This window comes from Eupeodes corollae, chromosome 1, assembly GCF_945859685.1.
Source record: "Eupeodes corollae chromosome 1, idEupCoro1.1, whole genome shotgun sequence".
NCBI lineage: Eukaryota > Metazoa > Arthropoda > Insecta > Diptera > Syrphidae > Eupeodes > Eupeodes corollae.
The window spans coordinates 130,858,596-130,882,495 of NC_079147.1; the positions used below are offsets into that span (position 1 = coordinate 130,858,596).

The 23,900-nt window shown below is 32.2% G+C and overlaps 1 protein-coding gene across 2 annotated transcripts; it reads left to right on the forward strand.

Moving 5' to 3' along the window:
* Positions 1-4,768: 4,768 nt before the first annotated feature.
* LOC129941606 (phenoloxidase-activating factor 2) lies at positions 4,769-23,900 on the forward strand. 2 transcript variants are annotated; one of them, XM_056050281.1, is made up of 6 exons: positions 4,769-5,235; positions 22,264-22,406; positions 22,470-22,490; positions 22,553-22,806; positions 22,869-23,298; positions 23,354-23,900. In XM_056050281.1, the coding sequence occupies exons 1-6, from the start codon at positions 5,085-5,087 to the stop codon at positions 23,513-23,515; spliced, it is 1,161 nt and encodes a 386-aa protein (XP_055906256.1). In that variant the 5' UTR covers positions 4,769-5,084; the 3' UTR covers positions 23,516-23,900. The 2 variants fall into 2 exon arrangements, with proteins under 2 accessions (XP_055906256.1, XP_055906265.1); XM_056050290.1 differs by lacking the exon at positions 22,470-22,490 and having other exon boundaries at positions 4,776-5,235.

Sequence of the window (23,900 nt, forward strand, 5' to 3'; positions counted from 1 at the left end):
CTCGTTAACAACAATAGATTTCGAAAGCAAACTATTTCATAATATGCAAAATATTATTGGTAATATTTTGTTAATTTTTTAGAAAAATTCAATCTACAAGTTTTTTAACAAAAATTATACGAAATAGTTTTCGACTCAATTATTAGGAGAACAAAAAAAAAACATTGACTTCAAATTAATTCTCTCACACAAAATATTGTTGTGAACATTGTGACGTTAAAAAAAAGAGAGACGGGATGGGAAGTTATAAGTGTGGGTCGCATCCCAGCCTCTTCTTTATTTTTGCTTTTACTGCTCTACAGAAATTTCCCTTAAATTTTCAAATTGGTTACGAGATTCAACAAAGTTCGTACCTTTGTCGCAGTACAAATTTTGGCGTAGGCCTCTTCTTGCTACAAATCGTTTAAGTGCTACAATAAATCCTTCAGAAGATAGTTCTGAGGCAACATCCAAAAGTGCAACCTTCACAGTGAGGCAGAAAAAACAGCTACCTATGATTTTGAATTTCTTTGCCTTAGCAGTTTGTAATTGTAGGTCATTCGTAATGGAACGCGAGTTCAATCTCAAGAAACGCTCTCACATCCTGTCATTATGTAGATAACCGAATCTTTGGTTTGTGTTTAAAGCAGTCCCAACAACTTTTTACGACCACCTGTCCAAGTGTACGTACGTCTAGCACCCAGAACATCTGATGCACTATTACAATTAGAGCCACATGGTAACATACACCCAGCCATTCTTAAAGGTTTAAATGAGTCAAAGCAATTATAGAGCATAGAGCTTATCACATATCCTTCTTTTAATTAATGAATTTCTTCTTGAAAGTTCCTTTCCATAGAATTCTTATTAACTCATTATTTACCTCATCAACTTTGATCAAAACAATCACCCCATTTTTACGAATTGTTATATTTTTTTTTAAAGGATGGTTTAGTTTTTTTCTCTTAAGTTTTATTAGTTTGGGCACCAAAGATTCTATTATATATCATCAGTCTTATTTAAAAACGCTGTATAGAGCCTACATAAAGTTATGTAATCTCTATAATGCCTCTAAACGCAAAAATGCTATTTATAAAACTTATCCAAGGTTGCATAGTCCCATAATAAGCTAAACGCGTTTTGAGGTTGAATAGAGCCTACATAAGGAAATTGTTGTTGTTATTTCGTAAATGTCATTTTGATTTCTCTCCATTATTTAAATTCAAAAGAAAACAATAATGCCTTTCCAATTTAGTTCATTTATTAACGATTTTAATAATTTAAATCGCGTTTTACCAACTGCGAGAAGTCGGAAAGTTTATAAAAAAAGGTTCAACCCAATGAGCCTAAGAAATGCAGAATTTAAAAAAAAATATAGATTTTCAAAAAGGAATATAATAAAAATAATTGAAATTATCCGTTCGGATCTCAGCAGTGACAATAGAGGAGGCCATATACCCATAGATATCCAAGTAATGGCTGCAATAAGATATTGGGGACGGAACGAGGTAAGTTTGTACTAAATGTTCGCACCAATTCGAAATCCGTACCATTTATGATTTGTTTATAGATTCAAGACGATGGAGCAGACATCCATGGATAGCCAACCTACGCTTTGCCAAATTTGCAAGCGAGTGGCAAGAGCATTAGCTACCAAAAGACCTTTGTTAATTAAAATGCCAACTTCTTTTTCGGACCAGATAAGAACTATGAACAAGTTCTCTCAAATACGGGAGTTTCCAAAGGTGGTTGGGGCCATTGACTGTACCCATATAAGGATCCCAAAAGTAGGTGGCCCATCAGGGCAGTACTATATTAACAGAAAAGGGTACTACTCGCTGAATACGCAAGTAGTGTGCGACGTATCCCTTAAAATTAATGACATTGTTTGCCGCTGGAGAGGGAGCACTCATGACTCACGAATTTTTAGGGAAAGCAGAATCAAACAACGATTTGATGATGGGGAGTTCAATGGTCGTCTGCTTGGGGATGGTGGGTACCCTTGTACTAATATCCTCTTTACCCCCGTTTTGAATCCTCGAACGGATTCTGAAATAAGATACAATATAGCTCATATAGCTACTCGTAACACGGTGGAAAGATGCTTTGGCGTCGGGAAGCAAAGATTCCGCATTTTGTTAACAGGTATGAGGTGCTCCTTAGAAAATGCCAAAACAACTATTATAGCCTTAGCAGTTCTTCATAACTTGGCAATTGATTTGCAGGATGTTCTTCCACTCACAGGTATAAAATTAAACAAAATTAAAAACCTTAATAATATTTTTTGTTTAAATAGATGATGATGTGAACGATGACAATCAAGCAGATTCAACTGAAAATCAAGAAAGATGGCAACAGAAAGGAAGCAACCAAAATCTCACACGGCGGCGTGTATTTATTGAACAATACTTTTCCACTCGCAATCGGGTACGAGACCTTTTTGTTTTGGATTCCATTTTTGCACAACAAAAGCACAACACAAATTTCTATATTGTGCTTGTTATGACAAACAGCTGATTTGATAGACAGATAAATGTAATAGATTGCTCCATTTTGGTACTTTTTTTGACAGAAGCATTGTATAACTAAAATGTATGGCAGAATTTTTTATAAATGAAAATTTTCGCAACGTTACATAGAGCCTACATAAATCCTTATGCACTGTATAACTATTCATCTGTTTAGCGAATTCTATTAAATAAGACTGCCATATGTTTTAGTTATTTTAAAGTGAATATTTCAGATTATTGCATCAGTATACCTTCTGTCAACCCCGTTCCCCTTAAAATAACATTTGACAGCAAAAAATTATTGATGTCATCAGCAAAAATGAAAACCTCGACCGCATCCATGAAGTTATGTTGTCAATAAACAGAATAAATTTCCTGGAATCCCCAGGTTGAGCAACAAAAGATTTTGAATGATAACTTCTAAATTTATCTTATAGCATCTATTTTCAAGGTAAGATTTGATCCGAGCTAAGGAAAGGAGTGTAAATCCAAGAGATTTAAGTTAAAATAATATAATAAGATGTTGACTAAAAAATGCACACTTTCACAAACAACTTGTTCAAAAAGTTTAGGAATGCAAAAAAGTTTTGCAATAGATTTGTTATAAAACAATTTTTTAATATTTTACAAAAATTTGAGATAGTTTCGTCAATATTAGAAAATGCTTATGTATCAGCAATTTCAGAAATTTGTATTTTAAGCGCTATGAGAATGCTTCCTTAAATAATTTGCATTACCAACATGACGATAATTTCTGTAAACTTCGAACTCCTGACTAACACGTTCTCTGTCGGAAAGCTGAAGTGCAACCAAGTTTCTGTCAAAACGAATATGTCGTGTGGGTCCCTTTATGTTTCGGCAGAAGAGGGCATACGTATTAAGTTTTTGATGGAAAGAAACTTATTGTTTGTGATTTTGACTACATTTGATGAAAGGATGTTCCTTCAACATTAAGATTCTTTCTCAAATTTTAATTTCATTTTAGTTGATCTAAGAAAATTCTTACTTTGGCGTTCATTGTCTTGCATTGTAAACGTAAGACAAACTTTGTTTTTTTTTTTAAGTAAACTTCATATTCTATCCTCTGACATTTTTATTTCTAATCGAAGTTAAGGCTAAAGACAATAAATTTAAAAAAAATAGCGGAAATTTCGCATTTTCGTTTATTTGTGGTCATGTTGCGGTTTTAAGATTTTGTACCCTCACTGTTCCTTTTTTTCATCAACTTGAAATAATAATGTAAAAAAATAAAACAAAAACAAATTATAATATTTGTATCTTTCACATGCATTTTCAAAATCGATTGACGTTGCCTTTTAAATCCCTCAACATGTTTGACAATTTTTGTTTTATGAAATAAAAATTTAATTTTTTATTGAATTAAAAGCAGAATGCACTCGGAGTACCCTTTTTGCGGTATTATTAATATAACACATTTTGCTACACATATACACCTTTTTTTAAAGATAACATAACTTTGTTTTTAATTATCCCCCTCTTACCCTCGCTGCATTAATATACATATTTATTGTATATATATTCTTATGAAATTCTATTCCTTAATTATTCACATTTTAATTCTTCTGTCCCCCTATTTTTAAATTTTGTCCAAATTGTAAATACATATTTATATTAACTGACAAACTTTTATGGTTGTATTTAAATATTTCGTTCAAAAATGTTAATGCTTTCTAAAAATATTTGCTTTTTAATACTTAATTAGGTGATTAAAATAGCGATTTATCAGAGCCATTTTGTTTCAAAAAATGGTCCGAATTGGATATTTAAGAATTCGGAAATCTAAATTAACTAAGAGGCAAATTAAGCGCTGCAATGTAGTGTATTTATTTGTTTTAGGATGCAATAAAATGTGCAGTTTTTGCTAACCCTTAAAAAAGACATATTTCCACATAATAATGTTTTAATAATCTTGTAGGCTTGCTCCAAAGTATATACTTTATATATGTACTGTACGTGAATATAATAGTTAAAGGGAACTGAATACAAAGTATTTATATACTCGTAGATTAAGTTGAATTAATAATAATTGCAACAATTAGCACCTTTTGTTATAATATTAATGCTCACTCTTTATGACGGATGTAATTTGTGAAGAAAAAAGTTAACCAGTAATTTTTTGTTTGTATTAACCAAAACTAGGTACTGTGTGTAACTATGGAAGGGACAGAGCCAAAAATAATTACCTTTATAGGTCAACTACTATAATAATCGCACTCGACACTTTAAATAATGACGAATGGAAAAACCGTGACCAATATGTATTGCTAGCTGAATATAAAACTTTAATGTTGTGTTCGATTGCAACAGTCTGAAATTCATGTTGGTGGAAGTTAAAACGGAATAATATTTCGGGACGCTGGATATTTTTATTGAATATAAAATTAAACCTATCAGATATTAATATATTTACGGCACTCTAGATATTTATATTGAATACAAAATTAACGCCTTACAGATATAATTATATGTACGTGGTCAAATTATTCTCAAAATTCTGATATTAATCGATTGAAAAAGCTCCTGCTTAGAACTTCTATGTATATGCATAATTAATTGCAAACAAAATCAGTTGCAATGAATGAATGCAAATATTTAATTTTGTTTATTTTTGCTGTGCAACTCTTAAGCTATGGTGAATCCTTTGGCTCATTTTTGGACAACCGCATAAAGTATTTTACGTTTGATGCCATGGACCAACAAATACAAGATAATAATCCAAGTCCAGGTGTGTAAATACTATTTGAAACTTAGTTATAATTTCATTAATATTATTTATGTTAATATTTACGTTATTTTTATTAGTTTTACACACAATAATAATATAATAATAAAAATAATAATAATAATATAAATAATAATAATAATAATAATAATAATAATAATAATAATAATAATAATAATAATAATAATAATAATAATAATAATAATAATAATAATAATAATAATAATAATAATAATAATAATAATAATAATAATAATAATAATAATAATAATAATAATAATAATAATAATAATAATAATGATAATAATTACATCTGTGCAATAATTTTTATCAGAGAAGCGGATGGAATAGTCCAGATGGGAATTCCAATAAATAGTTCCGTTTAAATGCAATAGCTAGGGAACTGTTTTTGTTTAATAGCAATGTAACGAACTATTTTTTTTAATAAAAGATAATCAGCAATTTACTAGTTAGCAAAACGAAAAGAAAAGTTTAAAATGTTTAACTTCCTTAGTTAATTGATAAATATTTAGCAAATTGTTAACTATGTATATAGTAAATTGTTAAACCCTTAACAATATGTAGGTACCTGCGTTCAAACAAAGAAATCATCTTGGATATGCTAAGCCTTTCAATATTGGTTGAATGCTGCCTCAATATTTTGTATTCTAGATATCTGGCGAATTGTGTTTGTTGTTTTCCGATTTTATTTGAATATATGCAATAAATAGGGTTCCATATACTAGATGTATTACCTGGTTGTAAAGTTTATAGAATAAAAGTTTGTTATCAGATACAAATTCGAGATCTTTTTTCCCAAAACTTCCTGTGGATTCAATTCCATTTAACAGATAGTTGAACGATATAGAATCTCCTTGAAGAGTGAAAAATATAATATTACATTTTCTTGTGTTGAAAAGAAGTGAATTTAAGTGACACTATTCTGACAAAATATCGACATCTTTCTGTACAAGAAAAAGTACTATATTGCTTGAGTTCGTCTGCAAATTGCTGCCCGGGAGACAAAATATCGTTGATATGCATAATGAAAATAATGGGGCCCAACACAGACTCTTGCCGTTCACCCGACTTAGTAAACACGCATCTATTTTGAGGATATTGGTACTGCTAGCACAGTTAATAGTTTTTGGAATATTTATATATTTTACAATTTATTGGGTAGAGCTAGGAAAAGTAAAAACGTATTTAGATAGAATGGATTAAATCTGTTTAGATGATTTAAAATCTAATCCCTACTGTTCGCCTACAATTACCGCATTGAAACATAGGGTGGTCATAATTGAATCAAACAATGACCTTGTCCATAACTATCATACCTCTTAAAACAAACGGGTTATAATTGCTAGATCTCTTTTCGACTATGTCGGCAACACGTTGCACACAGTTTTTTCGGGGTATTAGATCAAGATGATGCTAAATACATACAGAAGCAAATCTCTTTGGTCCAACAGCCCCTAGTACATCTCTTAAAAAGGCAGAGCTCGATCGCAGATTCAACAGTAAATCTGCTTAAACGAAACATCTGCTTAAACAACAGCAGCTCACAGAGCAATACAAAGGCCTTAAGACTATGTTCGAATTATCATTGAACAACATTGAAAGGCTTTAAGAAATAATTGATGTCAGCCAGAGTTTTTCAGCGTTAACATCATATTTGAATTTATCAATCACGAACCTCGAGAGGGTGCAAGACACATTACTTGGCATTCTCCTAAGTCTTAATAATGTAAAAATTAATTCTCATTTAATTTCGCCGTCACAATTTGTTAAACAACTCCAAATTATTCGCAACAATATTCCGCCTTACCTTATCCCTGCAGCATCTGTATTAGATATTTTTAAGCTGTCATCCACCAAAGGACGAAGTCTTAATGACTCAATAGTATTTGAAATGATGATTCCTTTAGTTGATAACCAAGAATTTCAGCTTTTTAATTTGGTTCCCTTTCCACTATTTAAAAATGATTCAAGTTTCATTTAAGAATTATATCATCCCCGTATTTAAAAGTTACTTCAACGAGAGATAGGTATTTTGAGTCAACAGATAATCAATTACTGCCCTGCCATTTTCTTTCAACCACAAATTATATTTGTAACCAACAATTACCAACAATGATAAAAGTTGTGCAGTTTCATTACTATGTGCTATAAGTCACTGTTTTTTTTTTACAAAATCCATTCTTCACGATCAATGGATAGGTCTTAGAGGTTCCAATAGTTGGATATTCGCTCTTGAAGATGTTGCAACTGGTTTACCTTAGCCTTAAGTGGAAGTGGTTTGATAGAATTTTTAAGGCCATATACATCGAAACTCCCACATACAATTATAAATGGCCGAGTCCTAAGCAAGACCACTATACAACATTCATTTCTTCCCTCAATAAGAATTTCGGATGCAATTAAAACAACGGCATCAACTAAAGATAATAGTGTTATTTCATCTTAGGGTAATGAGACAAATTATATGGAAATACAAATGTTAAAGGACAAAATAAATGAGTAGCTAAAGATTTAGATAAGGATACCTGGGAAAATGATTTAAACACTCATGATTATCATCACTATGGCATAAGCTTCATATTATTTATTTTTACTGCGTAAAAAATAGAAAACCCAAACCCCTTCCTAAAAGAAACATTCCTCGCTTCGAAATGGATACAGAATTTTAGAGTTTTTGAGTGATTAGATCCCTCAAAGGGGGGGGGGGGGGAGTATGATAAGTAACACAAAAACACCCGACTATAATATCACCCAACGAAATACGATCTTTAATAAAAGATCAATGTTTTGCCTTACGCGCTTATATTTGATATTTAATATTTATGAAGACTGACCACTTTTTAGTTTGCCTTTTGCAAACCTTTGGTCAGTCTAATCACACATCTTTGTTATCCCCAAGTGAACACTTGTATATTGAATTTATTTAATAAAAATATTATATATTACCATAATTATTTTGTGTTTTTGAAACTTTATTTGTGTAAACAATTAGCTTCATGCTTATTATAACAAACTGGCAATTCTTTTTTTTTTAATATTTAACGCAAATACTTAAATGTGTTTTTATAGTCTTAACAGATACACTGTTTAGACTTTTTGTAAAAAACTGTTTTTTTTTCTTGGAAAATGCACGCTGGAAATCCTTAATTTGCATTAGCTCTATCATAAGGCAGTAAAATTGCCGTTCCTCTTTTAAAAATGAGGAGCCAAGTTCTGCTGTATAAAAACAAAACGAGTAAAAAGTCTGCGGTGAAAAGTAAAAAGATCTAAAAACACGGCAAGTCATACATTTACGTAGGTTATTTATTAAATTCTTTTTAGAAACATTATAACAAAATAAACTTATATAATAATAATAAGTGGAAATGGTGTTTTTGAGATCAAGCATATTTTTAAGTTCATTGTTCAAAACAACATCAGCGCTGAGAACAAACGAAGAATAATTCTTGCTAACTGCTGTTTCTTTGGGCTAAGAAAGCATTAAGTATCAAAGCTTTCTCTCGAGTGACCAAAGTGGTGCTATATTAAACCCTAATCATCCCCGTCGTTTCAAGATTAAAGTTCTTCAAGTGACCAACGATCTCGTATGCATAGTAGGGGAGTGGAGGAGAACATGGAACGACAAGCTATAGGGTTGTACTGTACAGCGACGTAGACTTAGCCACAAGGTTAAAAGTCCAATGATTAAGAGAGTTGGGTCACGTAGAGCGCATGGAAACCAATGCTTCGGTCCGGAAAGTCTTCGAATCCTCACCCACAGGATAGCGCAGTAGAGGAAGACCGCGGAGCAGGTGGCGCGCACAAGTGGAAACCTCATGCAACTGGAGACATCTAGCTAAGGACCGAGCTAGATGGAGAAGTTTGTTGAGTGAGGCCTTAGTTCACACAGAATTGTAGCGCCACCTTAAGTAAGTTTTATGATAGGCTTTCGTTTGTTTTTTTTTTATTTTTTGAAGGGGAGTACAGGTAAAATTGCGTATGATATTAAAATGCATTTTAACCAGGTTTACTTGGATTTTTTTTGTTTTTGGTTTTTACAGGAGCTAAAAAATATTCTATAAACTTCGACCATTGGCTTATACAGTAGTTCTCTTCTCTTTTCTGCACAGGTGTTTATTCACGTTTTGTTAAAATTTTTGATTGAATAAATGTGGGGAAAACTGGATTTAAAAATCGAACAAACAAATTACACAATTAAAAAACATATTATAAACAAAAAATAATAAATAAGTTAATATACATAAAACTAAAAACTTTTGTTATATTCAGTCTGCAAACAAAAATAAATTATATAATTACGAAGTAAATATATTTTTCTCGTTTGAATTTATTTTAGAAACAATTTCCTGCCTGACTTCATCTTACTTTAAAAAGTTACAAAACTTCTTATAACTATAATCACAGTTAATTCGAAGAAAAAGATCGGCTTCCAATATATCTATTAATAAGTTGTGTTTTTTAAATTCAATTATCAATAATTCTCGTGTACAAAGCATTGGAAACAGGTAAAAAAAACGCCAACTCACATATTTTTTTTAAATTCTGTTTGTTCTTCATTTAAAGAGAAATAACAACATTTAACAAAATTTCGGAAATTTTTGATTATTTCAGCATTAAAGACATTGATATTGATATGTTTGTTGGAAGAAAAATACTTAACAAGTCAACAGCCTAGTCAGTGATAAAGATTCGCTTCCCCCTTGTTAGTGACGAAGGTTGAGCCTCAGCTCATCTTCAACTCTATAACAATAAAAAAAAGTCAGCAGGTGTCGATGGTATATAAAACGTTGTACTAAGACATTTACCAATGGAGGCAATTCGTCGCCCTAATATTGGGTTGCCGTAAACGCCAAAATTCACTTTTTGAGTTTGGGATGCAGTTCTATGTTTTCGGGGTAGCTCTTTCCAAATCTTGTATCCGTTTTGCTCTATCTTTTTCCATTGCAAAGATATACAGAATGGTTTTATCGTATATCCACCCAATTCAAAAAGTTCACGTATTGTTTTGACGTAAGCGCCAAAATCTGGCATTTACGTCAAATTTTCCATACAATTTAAGCAGATTTGTTTTTAAGAATTGTTTTGACGTACGTCTTATTGTCCTGCAACGCACGCCATCAAAAAACAGTAGATTCCTATTATTGTAGGGAGAGCTCAGATAGAAAATATTTGGAGCCTCATTTAAATATCACAAAGATGTACTCCTTGTATTAGGAGTCTACGTATGACCCTGTCAAAGATTGTATATACCACAAGGAGTTCAACAATGCATTTAACTTGTCTTTTTACAAGCCAAAAAAAGACCAATGCGATCGGTGTTTGGCTTTTAAAGCTAAAGAAAATCCTACACGTAATGAAATTGCAGAGTTTAATGAGCATAAAGATGACAAAATATTCATGAAAACCGAAAGAGACTTAAACAGGAACAACTTGGAGCCAAAAAACTTGATAATTTGTTTTGACCTCCAGAGCGTGTTTTCTCTTCCCAAAGGGAACTCTTCCTAATTTCATTACAAACGAAAACTAAGTGTTTTTAACTTAACGGCAACAGTTTGCCCCGCCTACAAAAAACCAAAAGTAACTTACTGACTTATTGCGCTATTTGGAGTGAAGTACATAGTGGTCGCTCTGGTGACGATATAGCCAGCGCTCTGCGCTCTGATTAAAATATTACAGAACGTCTCGGCAGATCATCCTCATGTGGAAATTTTGACATTATGAAGTGATTCTTGTGTCCCACAAAATAAAAATAAGATAATATCAACAGCTTTAAATACGTTTCTTCACAAGTCACCTAAACTTTAAATGATATTACCAACATTTTCTGTGCCTGTCATACAGGAAGTTGACTCTGTTCATTGTGCAATAAATAAGCATCTTAAGGGTATGTCTCCCGCAGAAGCGAACTCAGAACTCATGTAAATGAATTTGAATGTATTAGTGAAAGATCGTTACTCTCTTCATTATCAAATTCAAAATTTGAATTTCCAATTACTCTATATTTGCCTCTTGATCTTGATCTTTTTTGTCTCTCAGAGCGAGGGATATATTTCCGCACAAGCAGCTAATCAAAGAAATAAGAAATAGAACAACGTTGCATGATAAACCGGTTTTTTTTGGTATGTCTAGTTAGGTAGATTTGTTGTTGTCTTTTGCATATGGTTCGAATTTTATAAAGCAAGTGGGTATTTTGCTATCGAAGGAGATGTTTTTTTCTTGAATTTCTTTTTTTGGTCGACATTTTCTAATTATTGAAAATACCTATTTTATTTTAATATTTTTTTACTTCCCATTGGAAATTATTGTAATGGGTCCGATTTGTCAAATTGAAAATTTTGACATTTTTTCGAGGTTTCAAGGTCCCTAGAGTCAAAATAAAAGGTTTTTAGAAACATGGTTGTGCGTGCGTGTGTACGTACGTTCGTACGTCCGAACTTTCGCGACGTTTTTTTCGTCGTCCATAGCTCAAGAACCAGAAGAGATATCGACTTCAAATAAATTTTGTTATACAGATAATAAGGCAGAAAGCTGCAGAAAGGGCTCTCAAGAAAATTGCGTACGTGGTTTTTTACCATAGCAGTTTAAAAAAAAGGTGAAAATTTTGGATAACCCTAAATATCTTACGAACCAAAAACGCTAGTGACTTGAATTAAATTTATAATAAATTGTAACATGATATAAAAGAAGTATATTTTAAAAACAAAATCCATTTAACAGTTTTTTTTTATAAACCAAAAAAACTGAAATAAAATGTGTCACCTCCAAAATTTTACGACTAAAATATGATTTCATCTCCAAAACAATTTTGTGCAACGAAGAATAATGTTTTTGACGTCTGATAAAATTTTGAGAAAAATCGAATTGACAGTTTTTTTTATAAAAAATAAAAACCTAAACAAAAATTAATAAAAGTTGGTAAAAATTGACTTTCGACTCAAATATCTTTTCAAAACTTTGATATATTGGCTTTAATTTACTTTTATCTTTCAAAAAATATTGTTGTCAACATTTAATAAAATTTTGAGAAAAATCGAATTCACAGTTTGTTTACAAAAAATTAAAAACCGAAAAAAATTAACAAAAATTGGTAAAAATTGAATATCGATTCAAATATCTTTTCAAAAAGTTGAAATTTAGGCATCAAACTTTTTTTATCTTATAAGAAATATTGTTATCAACAATGTTGAGAAAATTGAATTGACAGTTTTTTTTATACAAAATAAAAATCTAAAAAACTTTACTCAAAGTTGGTAAAAATTGAATATCGATTCAAAACTCTTTTCATTTCATTTTTATATAAAAATCCAACAGTCCGTTTTGTCATAAAAAATAAAATCTACAAAAAATAGTACGCAAATTTGGTCAAAATTTATACGAGTACATATAGACAAACTTTTAAGCAAGACAAATTGACAGACGGTATGGGAAGTTATAAGTGTGGGTCACATCCTAGCATCTTTTTTGAAATAGTTTGACAGGATTGTGCACACTGATAACTTCCCATCACGTCTGTCGATTTGTCTTGCTTAAAAGTTTGTCTATCAATTTTTAGCAAATTTGCGTTTTATTTTTTGTAGATTTTATTTTTATGAAAAAACGGACTGATGGATTTTTATATAAAAATCACTAAATATCGAAAACAATATTTTCTGTGAAATAAAAAAAGGTTTGAAGCCAATATTTTTAATTTTTGAAAAGCTATTTGAGTCGAAAGTAAATGTTTACCAAGTTTTAGTATTGTTTTTTTTTTTAGTTTTATTTTTTGTAAAAAAAACTGTCAATGAGATTTTCTTCAAATTTCTATCAAATGTTGAAAACAATATTTCATATAAGATAAAATTAGTTTGAATCCAATATTTCAACTTTTTGAAAAGATATTTGAATCGATATTCATTTTTTACCAACTTTGAGTAAAGTTTTTTTTAGATTTTTATTTTGTATAAAAAAAACTGTCAATTCGATTTTTCTCAAAATTTTATCAAATTTCAAAAACACTATTTTTCGTTGCACAAAATTGTTTTGGAGATGAAATCATATTTTAGTCGTAAAATTTGGTAGGTGACACATTTTTTTTCAGTTTTTTGATTTATAAAAAAACCGTTAAAGGGATTTTTTTCAAAAAATATACTTGGTTGATATCACGTTACAATATATTATATAAAATTTAATTCAAGTCTCTAGTGTTTTTGGTTCGTAAGATATTTAGGGTTAACCAAAATTTTCACATTTTTTTCAAACTGCTGTGGTAAAAAAACCACCTACGCAATATTCTTGAGAGCCCTTTCTGCATCTTTCTGCCTTATTATCTGTATAGCAAAATTTATTTGAAGTCGATATCTCTTCGGGTTCTTCAGCTATGGACGACGAAAAAAACGTAGCGAACGTACGGACGCACGGACGTATGAACGTACGTACACGCACGCACAGACATCTTTCTAAAAATCTTTTATTTCGACTCTAGGGACCTTGAAACGTCGAAAAATGTCAAAATTTTCAATTTGACAAATCGGACCCATTATAATAACTTCGTATGGGAAGTTAAAAAAATGCAATACCCAGGAGTGATAGTACGCAAAAAAAATCAAGAAAACGAAATATATGACAGCGAATTCACGATACCTACAATACCTCTTTACCCTTTTTTATACCTACACTACAATGTGCAACCACAAAACTTGCCGAAAGTTGAACCAAAAATCAAATTCTGCTTATACGATTGACTACGTAACACCCAAATCACGAGTCCATGACCTCACATCGTCACATCATACCACATACTAGAAATAAAAAAATATTGTGTACCGCAAGCAAAACAAAGAATACAAAAACTAAATGAGCCATGAGAATGAGACCAACAACAAAAAAACATCTGAGAGAGGATTGGCGGGCGAAATTCTTTTGCAAAGAATTCTCTTCTTGAGCGCTGAGATGCAGTGGCATTCTTGGGAACTGGAAACTTCATTGTGTGCGTTTACAAAGAAATTTGTTGTTAAAAAATGCAAAATAGACCTCTTTTATAAAAATTAAATTAAATAAACAGTAGACGCAAGAACTTTTTACTTTTTTTAAATAGAATAAACAAAATGCCAAAAAAAAATAAAAAAAATATTTTGCAATTATATAAACTCCCAATCCTTCACAATTGCACCACAAATGTTGTTATATTGAAATGCATTTTTAATTATGTTGCGACAAATATTTTTTTTTTTCAAAATCGATAGTAAGAGTAATATATATGGTCCTTTTTTTTTAAAAAAAAAATTAAAACTAATAAAATAAAAATCAGCTCGCCCCATGAATTCGCAAAAAATATTAAAAAAAAAAGAATGCATTTTGGATTTTTTGTCTAAAAAAGTTACTATAACTATTTTAAAAAATAAAAATTTAAAAGCAAATATCTGAACATATATTTAGAATTTGAAAAAAAGTTAAATTGACTTAGCTAGCTGTTATACTTTGGAAGTTTTATCAAATATTGCACCTATGCCACAATGCAAATTTGCCCTATTTTTCATAGTTTTCTACAATTTTTCTTGGAATAAATAAATAAATTAAAAAAAAAAAGAAAATCGATACTATTTATAAAAATTTATTGTTTTTTGGAAAAAAATATAAAAAAAATAAAAAATTATATTTTACACACTGCCCCATTGATTTTCGCAAGTAACTACCTGAATTTAATGATTTTTTAGTGATTCTAGTGCTGTTAAGGAACAAACAATTTTTTTAAATTTTTTATTCCTTTATACATATTTAGCCCAATATATTTTCAATCAAAACCCGTTTATTTCGTTTAAATATTTAAAAAAATGTGAACGCTACAAAGCTAAGCGCAAAGCACCAATCAATTTTTTTGCATGCGACATGCCCTTAAGAACATTGAGATACATAGTCCATTAGCACTTCTCAGGCAACGTAAGAACATACGCTACGAAAAGGTAAACCTGAAATTAATTCAGATGCAACCATCAGATTTCAAAGCGTACTCTGCCAAAGCAAGTCTCTTAATTTTGCAACTATGCCTTTTTCTAAAATAAAATTTATTAATTATGAGGATCCGCACTTGTTTCAACAATCTTTTAGAACAAATGCTAGAGATGTACATTATAAATCGATTTCATTAATTAAAAAACCTACTAAAACTACTCAGGAACACCGAAGAACTTACATAATCAAAATTTTAATACCATTCAGAGAACAAAAACTATATCAAAGGAAAAAATTAATGATTTAAAAAGTTTGTATGCTTTTATATCATCAGAGGACAAGAAGTATTTTGAAGTTCTTTTCAAGCAACTGAAATAATAGTAATATTCTATTTTACTTTGTGAATTTTAATTTAATTTTTTAATGTGAATTTTTGTTTTTAAGTTATTTATCTTACTACTTAGTTATTTTTGTTGTAAGCAAAAATGTATAAAATTTTTGAAGTCATATATTTTATATTTTATTTTTTTTATTATTTATATTCTTTTTTATTGTTTGAAAGCAAAACAATAACTGTAATTTTGCTGTATACAAACAAATAAATAGTTAAAAACTATGTAGTTTTTTACTTTATGAATTACTAAATAAATATATTTTTTGTTCTCAAAAACTTTCTTTTTGTTTTTAAACAAAAAAAACGTGTGTTATATTTCATGATTTTCAATAAATACATTTTTAATAATTTATTATTGGAATGCCGTAAGTGCACAATTTTTGACGTACGTGTATGAGTAAAAGAAAATATTGATTTCAGTGGCGTATACGGCAAACTCATTTTGTAATAAATTTTAAATATTTTGAAAACTAAAAGCATTGTAGAATAATTCACTACATTTTCTGAAAGAAAATATCGGTATGAATATCTTGACAAAAAATGAAAAAATCCCAGCGGTTGGTTTTCGAGCAATAGGCTGTCAAAACTTCAAATGCGATTTCCCAGAAACATTAAAATGGCGCTTACGGCAACCCAATATTAGGGCGACGAATTGACATTTACACCTCTTCAACAATGCACTGAATAATGCATAATATCCAGTGCATTGGAAGACCGCTGTGTCATCCTCTCTCGAAAAAGGGAAAGGACAACTCCAACCCGTCAAATCTTTGGTCGGTAAGTCTTCTTCCGAGCATCAGCAAAGTTTTCGAAAACAGAAAAGACAACAAAATAATCGTCGATAAACAGTTCGGGTTCAAGACGAGTCATGACACAATTCACGCTGCGTCTTAACTCGTTTCTGATATCCAATGAATAAATCAAAAAATCAATGCACAGGTACTGTTCTGTTAGAGGGTCTTTACCTAAAACTGACCAGGCTTGGCATAAGCAAGCCATAGTTGTATATACTGTAATATGTATACACTCTTATCTCTTTTAATATCGTGTTATAGTTAAATAAAATAAGGGGCAATAGCTAGTGATTAATAGGAGAACTCGCTTCGTTAAGCATCGAGAAACATCTAGTGATTAAAAGGAGAACTAACTTCGAGAACATTCAGTGCATTCAAGAACCTCGAAGGGGCAACATCTAGTGATTAAGAGGAAAACTAGCTTTGTTAAGCATCGAGAACAACCTAGTAGTTTCTCGAACCGATTTGAGGTATATAAATAGGCGCTCATAAGCGAAGCGGGATTATTATTGGTTGTAAACTGCGATAAAGTAAAGACTGTGTTTGAAAAGTAATAATTGAAAGTGAAGACTGTGTTTGAAAGTACTCAATAAATAAGTTTGGAGCGATTTAAATACAAAAATAATTTTTTGTTTTATTTACAAGTGTGAATAAGTTTTAAGTATCGGACCAAGCCGAATATTACAATATACTTTATGATATGCTTAACGGTAGAAAGTTTGTTGTCAAAAGTGGCAATCTAACTTCTACCACAACATTCTGAATTGAAAATGGTCTTCAACAGGAAGTGATGAATTCGCCGATTCTCTTCAGCATTTACACCAGCGATCTGATAAGTAGTCTTACAAAGGCAATTGCGTACGCCGACGATTTAATTGCGTACAGAACGGCCCGAAATGTTGAGGTTATTTGAATTCTCTTGTAGCGTGATTTCGACAAGATTCATACGTGCAAGAAATGGCACAAGATGGTTATCATTGATCTTTACGGGCAGCCATTAGTGAGCAAAGGTGTAGTGAAGTACCTTGGTATCTGGTTAGATCAGTATTTATATTTCGACAGACATATAAATTCTGCTCTGACCAGGGCCAGAGGAGCCTTCGCTCTAAAAAAACGGCAGTCGGCTTGACCCCAGAGTGAAGGTAATTCGCTACATGGCCTTCATACGGCCGATTATCGTTTACGGTTGTCCTGTGTGGTTCAACGTTGTCCATTCCCAGATGGAGAAGTTTGGGGTGTTCGAGTGGCAGGGTTTACGACGCTGTACCGGCTTATATCGAACAGCCGAATCTTCTTACGTGTATTACTATTCCAACGAGGTCGTATACAACGGGGATCGAATCAACAGAATTGACAATTTCGTGATAAAACTCGTTCGAGGTCACATTACAAGAGCTATGTCTTCGACCAACAATTTAATTTTCTAGGCGTTCTATCCGAACGACTAGTATTTTGAGAGTGCACGCTTGAGCGGGTTCATTCCACCAGAGGAATTCCTCTTTTTAGATAGATGCGGTGTGATACAGGATTGGCAGCTCCACTAAACTACCACGTCATACGACGAACCATTGATAGGCGATTCCTGTACAATCGGGACATCATAGCACAAGGTGGAACAGAGCTCCTTCGGTTCAGTAGGGCTGTTTCCGAACGGGACCGAACTGATAGGGTGAAGCAGGAGAACCAGTTTTAGTGGCTTCAAACAGCACTTGATAGTTGGTAGTCGGATGGGGTTTACATACTTGTTTTATAGTTTTAGGGCTTAGTTTTAAGTAGAATAGGCATGGTGGCACCAAAAGAAAATAAAAAAAAAACTATAGAAAAAAATACAAAAAAAAAACTATAAACAAAATGGAAAAAACCATGGAATAAGAAAAAAAATATGAAAAACAAAAAAATGTTAAAAGTTAGATTTGCTGCTGTGGTTGTTCTAGTTTTAAGTAGTTTATAGGTAGAATAGGTAGTTTAAGTTAATTTTAAGATTTATTTAAGGACCTACATTTCTGGCCATATTATTAGACGCACTACAGAATTTTTATAATTACTAGATTATACACAATATTTTTAACGTTCAAGAATGGATGTAAGGTTACATTTTTATGCAATATGGAGCTCCATGCCACACAGCCCGGCCCATAAAAACTTGTTTGAGGGAAGAAAACATCCCTTTGTTGGACTGGCCGGGAAACATCCCTGATATGAACCCAATTGAAAACGTTTGGGAGCTGATGAAGAGGGAAGTGTCTAAAGATGCGTTCACTTATTGAAAGAGTAATTCACGTGTGAAATCACCACCCACAGATGCATTAAACAATCAAACCATGCGTTGACAGTATGCCGCGCAGAATTCAGGGTCTTATTAAAGCAAAAGGAGGTTCAACAAAATATTGAAAAAAATTATAAAAATAAGAACAATAAAACTGAAAATATTAATTAAAAAAAAAACTTCTTTCAATCTATTGCTTAATTTCTAGGAATTAGTTTATATTCTGCATAGAAAATAATTAAAGTGTATTTCAATATTCGAAAACCTGATTAAAAAAACTGGATATTAAGATTTTGCATAAAATCTAAAGTGCGTCTAATAATATGGCCACTGGCCAGGGACCGTAGTTTTAAGTAGTTTTTAAGTAAAAATAAAAAAGAAATTGAATTACATTAAGATAGATCTTAGGGCCGAAAGGCATAAGTATTAAGTCTTATATATTAATTTAGAGTGTCCGTATGGAACCAGTAAGTTAGTTGTAAGTTATGGATAATTAGGCTAGTTTTATGAATTTTTGTCTAGCTTTAATATAGTTTTAAGAAGTAATGAATAGAACTTAATTTAAGAAAAAAAAGATTCGATCACCGAAATCAAGCATCAGTGATAGTAGACAGATGCGGGACCGTCTCGAAACCTACCGCGGGCTGTTGTTATGTGTTCTTTCTGTCTGTTGTTCCTTCTCTTCTGTCCTTCTGTCTTGTGTTGTTATCACCTAACATCTTTTAGTGGCTCAAGGCCCTGTGTTCTCTATGGATGTGCAGGGTTAAGGATTCAAAATCAATTGTCTATTTAAAACAGGGTTTTTTAATAAGGGCGGGTAAATATTATGTGTAGATATCATGGCGTTTGCTGTGTGGCACTTAGCGTGCGCCGCCGTCCTCCTGGAACCACATGTCTTTTAGGTTCATATGATTTAATTTGGGCTACAAAAAATTAGTTATCATCGTTATGTTAGCGCTCGCTATTGATGGTGACCGCCTCACTAACTTGTTTTCAAAAAATTGCCGGCCCAAAATCCACACCAAACGGTAACTTTTTGAAAATGCATTATCAACTGGTGAACCTCGCGTGGGTTGGAGTCGTCCAATATACAGCAATTTTTCTTGTTAATACAGCCATTTATCCAAAAATGCGCCTCGTCACTAAGGATGATTTTTCGGCCGAAATTGGGGTCCTCTACCAAATGATTTGAAGCCCAGTCAGCGAACAAACGGCGTTTTCTATCGTCATGAACTTTGAACACCTGGGTCAGTTGGATCTTGTACGGGTGTACAAGTGTGTTGGCTGATTGTTTTCTGAACCGGTCGTCGCTAATTTGGCCACCAAACGTTGAAGAGTCAATTGTGAAGAGCCACCAACGCGCAGTGCGCGCTACGTTTGCTTTAACGAATGTTCCGTTTCGTGCCGTTTTAATCGTATTACTTGAAATGATGCATAAACAACTGAATAATAAACAAAAGATTGGACAGATGGCGCCAAAATCTACGGCATACAAATTATAACGATGTGTGATTTACACACTTCTTATATGGTGCATGGGATTCCTTACATTGGAAATGAAGAAAGAATGTCTAATATCCCCTTCGCTGCAGTTGGTGCGGAAAATAATTGCAGACAAGAAAACCAGAGATTATCGAAATTGTCTTTCTTTTTCTTAAGGCTGTGAATTAAATGCTATATTTTGTTCATTAAGTTAGTACATTGTTTTAAATTAAATAAGTACATTGTGTTATTATTTACTTATATTTTCAACCCAAAAGTAATGGGGTGCAAAGGAACCCCATATGTGTCAATGTTATTCAAAAACAATTATGCATTCTAGGGATCCTGTTTTAGGGTTATCTCCAACTTTACACACAATATTCAAAACAATACAACTCTAACTTAGTTTTTAGTGATGTGTGAATTGTTAAGCATATTGTATTTATCGAAAATAGTTGAATCCATTGATTCCGATTGTGTGACAGCATTTCGAAAAAAAAAACAACATATGCCGCCGCTAACTAATAATGCAAAAAATATTTGCATACATTTTTTGGTACTGTCTTTGTCCGTGAAATGTGTTTTTATTGCTTCGAAAAGTTGGTGAAGCCCACTGTAGTTATTAGAGAAAAAAATCAAACGGGGTGGCGCAAAAGTCCGTTGTGAACCAGGGCCTAGTGACTTACAACTCTCAACCATTCCTGTGTGCGAGTACTGTTGTCAGGAATGGAAGGGACCTACAATTTTAGGCCGAATCCGAACGGCTAGTTTGAGAAAGCACTTTTTCATGACAAGAGTTACTCTTGAAGGATTTGTCAATTTCTCGCAAGAGGCAGTACCCGCGAAAATTATTTTTTTTAAATTCAGGTGGCACAGGCAGGGATTGAACCCAAGACCCCTTGCATGACAGTCCAACTTTTTTTTTTTTTTTTTTTTTAAATTCATTTTTATTAGTTCAATCTTAAACCTATCTTAAGGCTAGACAAAAATTCATAAAACTAGCCTAATTATCCATAACTTAAAACTAACTTAATGGTCCCATACGGACACTCTAAGTTAAACTATAACACTTAAAACTAATGCCTTTCGGCCCTAAGATCTATTTTACTTCATTTAAATTTCATTTCATTTATTTTTGTATTTATTAGAAAATTTGAACAAAAAACTAATATCAATATCCTTTTTTTATTTATTTTTACTTACAAACTACTTAAAGTTAGGTCCTTAAATAAAACTTAAAACTAACTTAAACTACCTATTCTACCTATAAACTACTTAAAACCAGAACAACCACAGCAGCAAACCTAACTATCTAACATTTTTGTTTTTCATATTTTGTTGTCTTTTTTTTTATTTTTTTTGTATTCCATGTTTTTTTTTTTAATTTTATTTTAATGTTCTTTTTTTTTTAATTTTTTTTTGTATTTTTTGTATTTTTTTCTATTTCTTTTTGTGCCACCATGCCTATTCTACTTAAAACTAAACCCTAAAACTATAAAACAAGTATGTAAGCCGGCCAAGGCTTAAAACCCCATCCCGACTACCCAATATCAAGTGCCGATTGAAGCCACCAAAACTGGTTCTCTTGCTTCACCCTATCAGTTTGGTCCCGTTCGGACACAGCCGTACTGAACCGAAGGAGCTCTGCTCCGCCTTGTGCCATGACGTCCCGATTGTACAGGAGTCGCCTATCCACGGTTCTTCGTCTGACGTGGTAGATTAACGGAACTGCCAATCTATCCTGTATCAGACCGCATTTGACCCAGAGGAATGCCTCTGGGGGAATGAAGCCGCTCAAGCGTGCACTCTCGAAATACTCGTCGTTCGGATAGAACGCCCCGAAAATTAAACAGTCCAACGTACTAACCATCATGCCACGGGTACTACGAGTTATAAGAGAAACCATCATCTATTTCGAAAAACGTTTTGTAAACGTTTTCTAAAAAAAAAAATTAAGCTTACGAAGCTAAATCATCGGTAAATATTTTACTTAATCGTTAAAAATTCTGTGCCATTTATTTTTTTGGCGGGAAAATTTCCTTTTCAAGAGCATGTGACATTCATTATTAAGGTTATTTGTATTCTTAAATGTAATGAAACAAAATAATGGTATCATATTTTCAATTTTTTGATTATTTTTTTTGTAGAATCTAGGCAATTGATTCAAGGGACAGTTCCTTCTGCAGTCACAACATGTATTTGCGTCCCACCAGGATCTTGTCTTGCTCCCACGAATCCGACAGTAAACCCTGATGGAAGTGGTCAAATTGATATTCGTATTGTCAATAATGTAAGTTATTTTAAAAAAAATTCTAAATCATTTAGTATAATAGTATTTGTACCTCTTTACAAGATGGATCTTCAAGTAAGACAAGTAAAGTTGAACTTTGAATTTCTCATTATTTTGTTTGTACAAAAGTTTTTTTTTTATTTAAGCCACAGCAAACAACTGCACCTACGTTTACATGTAACTATGGCCTAGTGCAGTGCTGTCAGCCTGGATCTTATATGTGCGGAAAAAGATATCCCCCACCCCCTGGCAGCATGGCAAACGCACCTGGACAGGCAGCATTTGGAGCATATCCATGGCAAGCAGCATTACTTACAACTGGAGATGTTTATTTAGGTTCTGGGGCTCTCATTGATAGAAGGCATATTCTAACAGCAGCACACAAAGTACTTAATCTTCCGTAAGTATATCGTTTCTACAGCTAAAAACCTAAACAACGACCAATTAAAATTTTATTTGAAGAACTTCTTCGTACAAAGTTCGCCTTGGTGAATGGGATGCAGCTTCGACAAGGGAAACAATTCCAGCCGAAGACTTTACAATTAGCAATGTTTATGTACATCCGAATTTCAACAAGGATAATCTTCAAAATGATATTGCGATTTTGAGATTGAGCACTTTAATAAATTTAGGGCAAAAATCAACAATTGGGACCGTTTGCTTGCCGACTTCAACATTTGTTGGGCAGCGATGTTACGTAGCTGGTTGGGGAAAAAACGATTTTGGCCCAACAGGCGTATACCAAGCTATTCAGCGTGAAGTTGACGTACCACTTGTTACAAATGCGGCTTGCCAAGCTGCGTTACGAAAAACAAGGTTAGGATCAGGTTTTATTCTCAATGACGAAAGTTTTATTTGTGCGGGTGGAGAAAATGGAAAAGACGCATGCACGGTAAATTGAAAAGCTTCAACATAAATTGTTTCATAATGTATTCCATTTTATTCAGGGTGATGGAGGGTCTCCATTAGTGTGTCAAAACAATGGTGTTTGGTATGTTGTTGGAATGGTGGCATGGGGGATCGGATGTGCTACAGCGGGTATTCCTGGTGTTTATGTAAATATCGCAACGTATTTGTCCTGGATTCAAAGCACAATACTAACACCCTAGTTGCGGTATTGAAAATATGTTTCACATCTTATTATTATATTACCTTTTATTACATTTATAAAAAGTTTTGTGCATCAACCTAACTTAGGAGTTTATATATCATAATTTAATTGTCTGTTCACATAGTTTTCTCTTGCTTACATAATATATGATGTGTATTCTTATTCTCTTCAAATTCTTTAAGTATTATTAAATTTAATAAACATAAATAAACAAAAGCTGACTAAACCTTATGTGCAATAAACAAACAGTAAAGTCAAATCAGTTCAATTGGACAATGTCAGTCTTTCAAAATAGTGTTGATGGTAATTTTGAAAGATACAAGACATTATTAAAATTAATTAAAATACGAACTGAAGATCTATTAAATTTTATTTCATTTTCA

Excerpts from the sequence above, each read along its gene's own strand:
- LOC129941606 (XM_056050281.1), top strand. The coding sequence starts at position 5,085 with ATGAATGAATGCAAATATTTAATTTTGTTTATTTTTGCTGTGCAACTC. Across the intron at positions 22,491-22,552 it reads TGGATCTTCAAGTAAGACAA|CCACAGCAAACAACTGCACC; the intron begins GTAAAGTTGAAC and ends TTTTTATTTAAG. Across the intron at positions 23,299-23,353 it reads ATGGAAAAGACGCATGCACG|GGTGATGGAGGGTCTCCATT; the intron begins GTAAATTGAAAA and ends CATTTTATTCAG.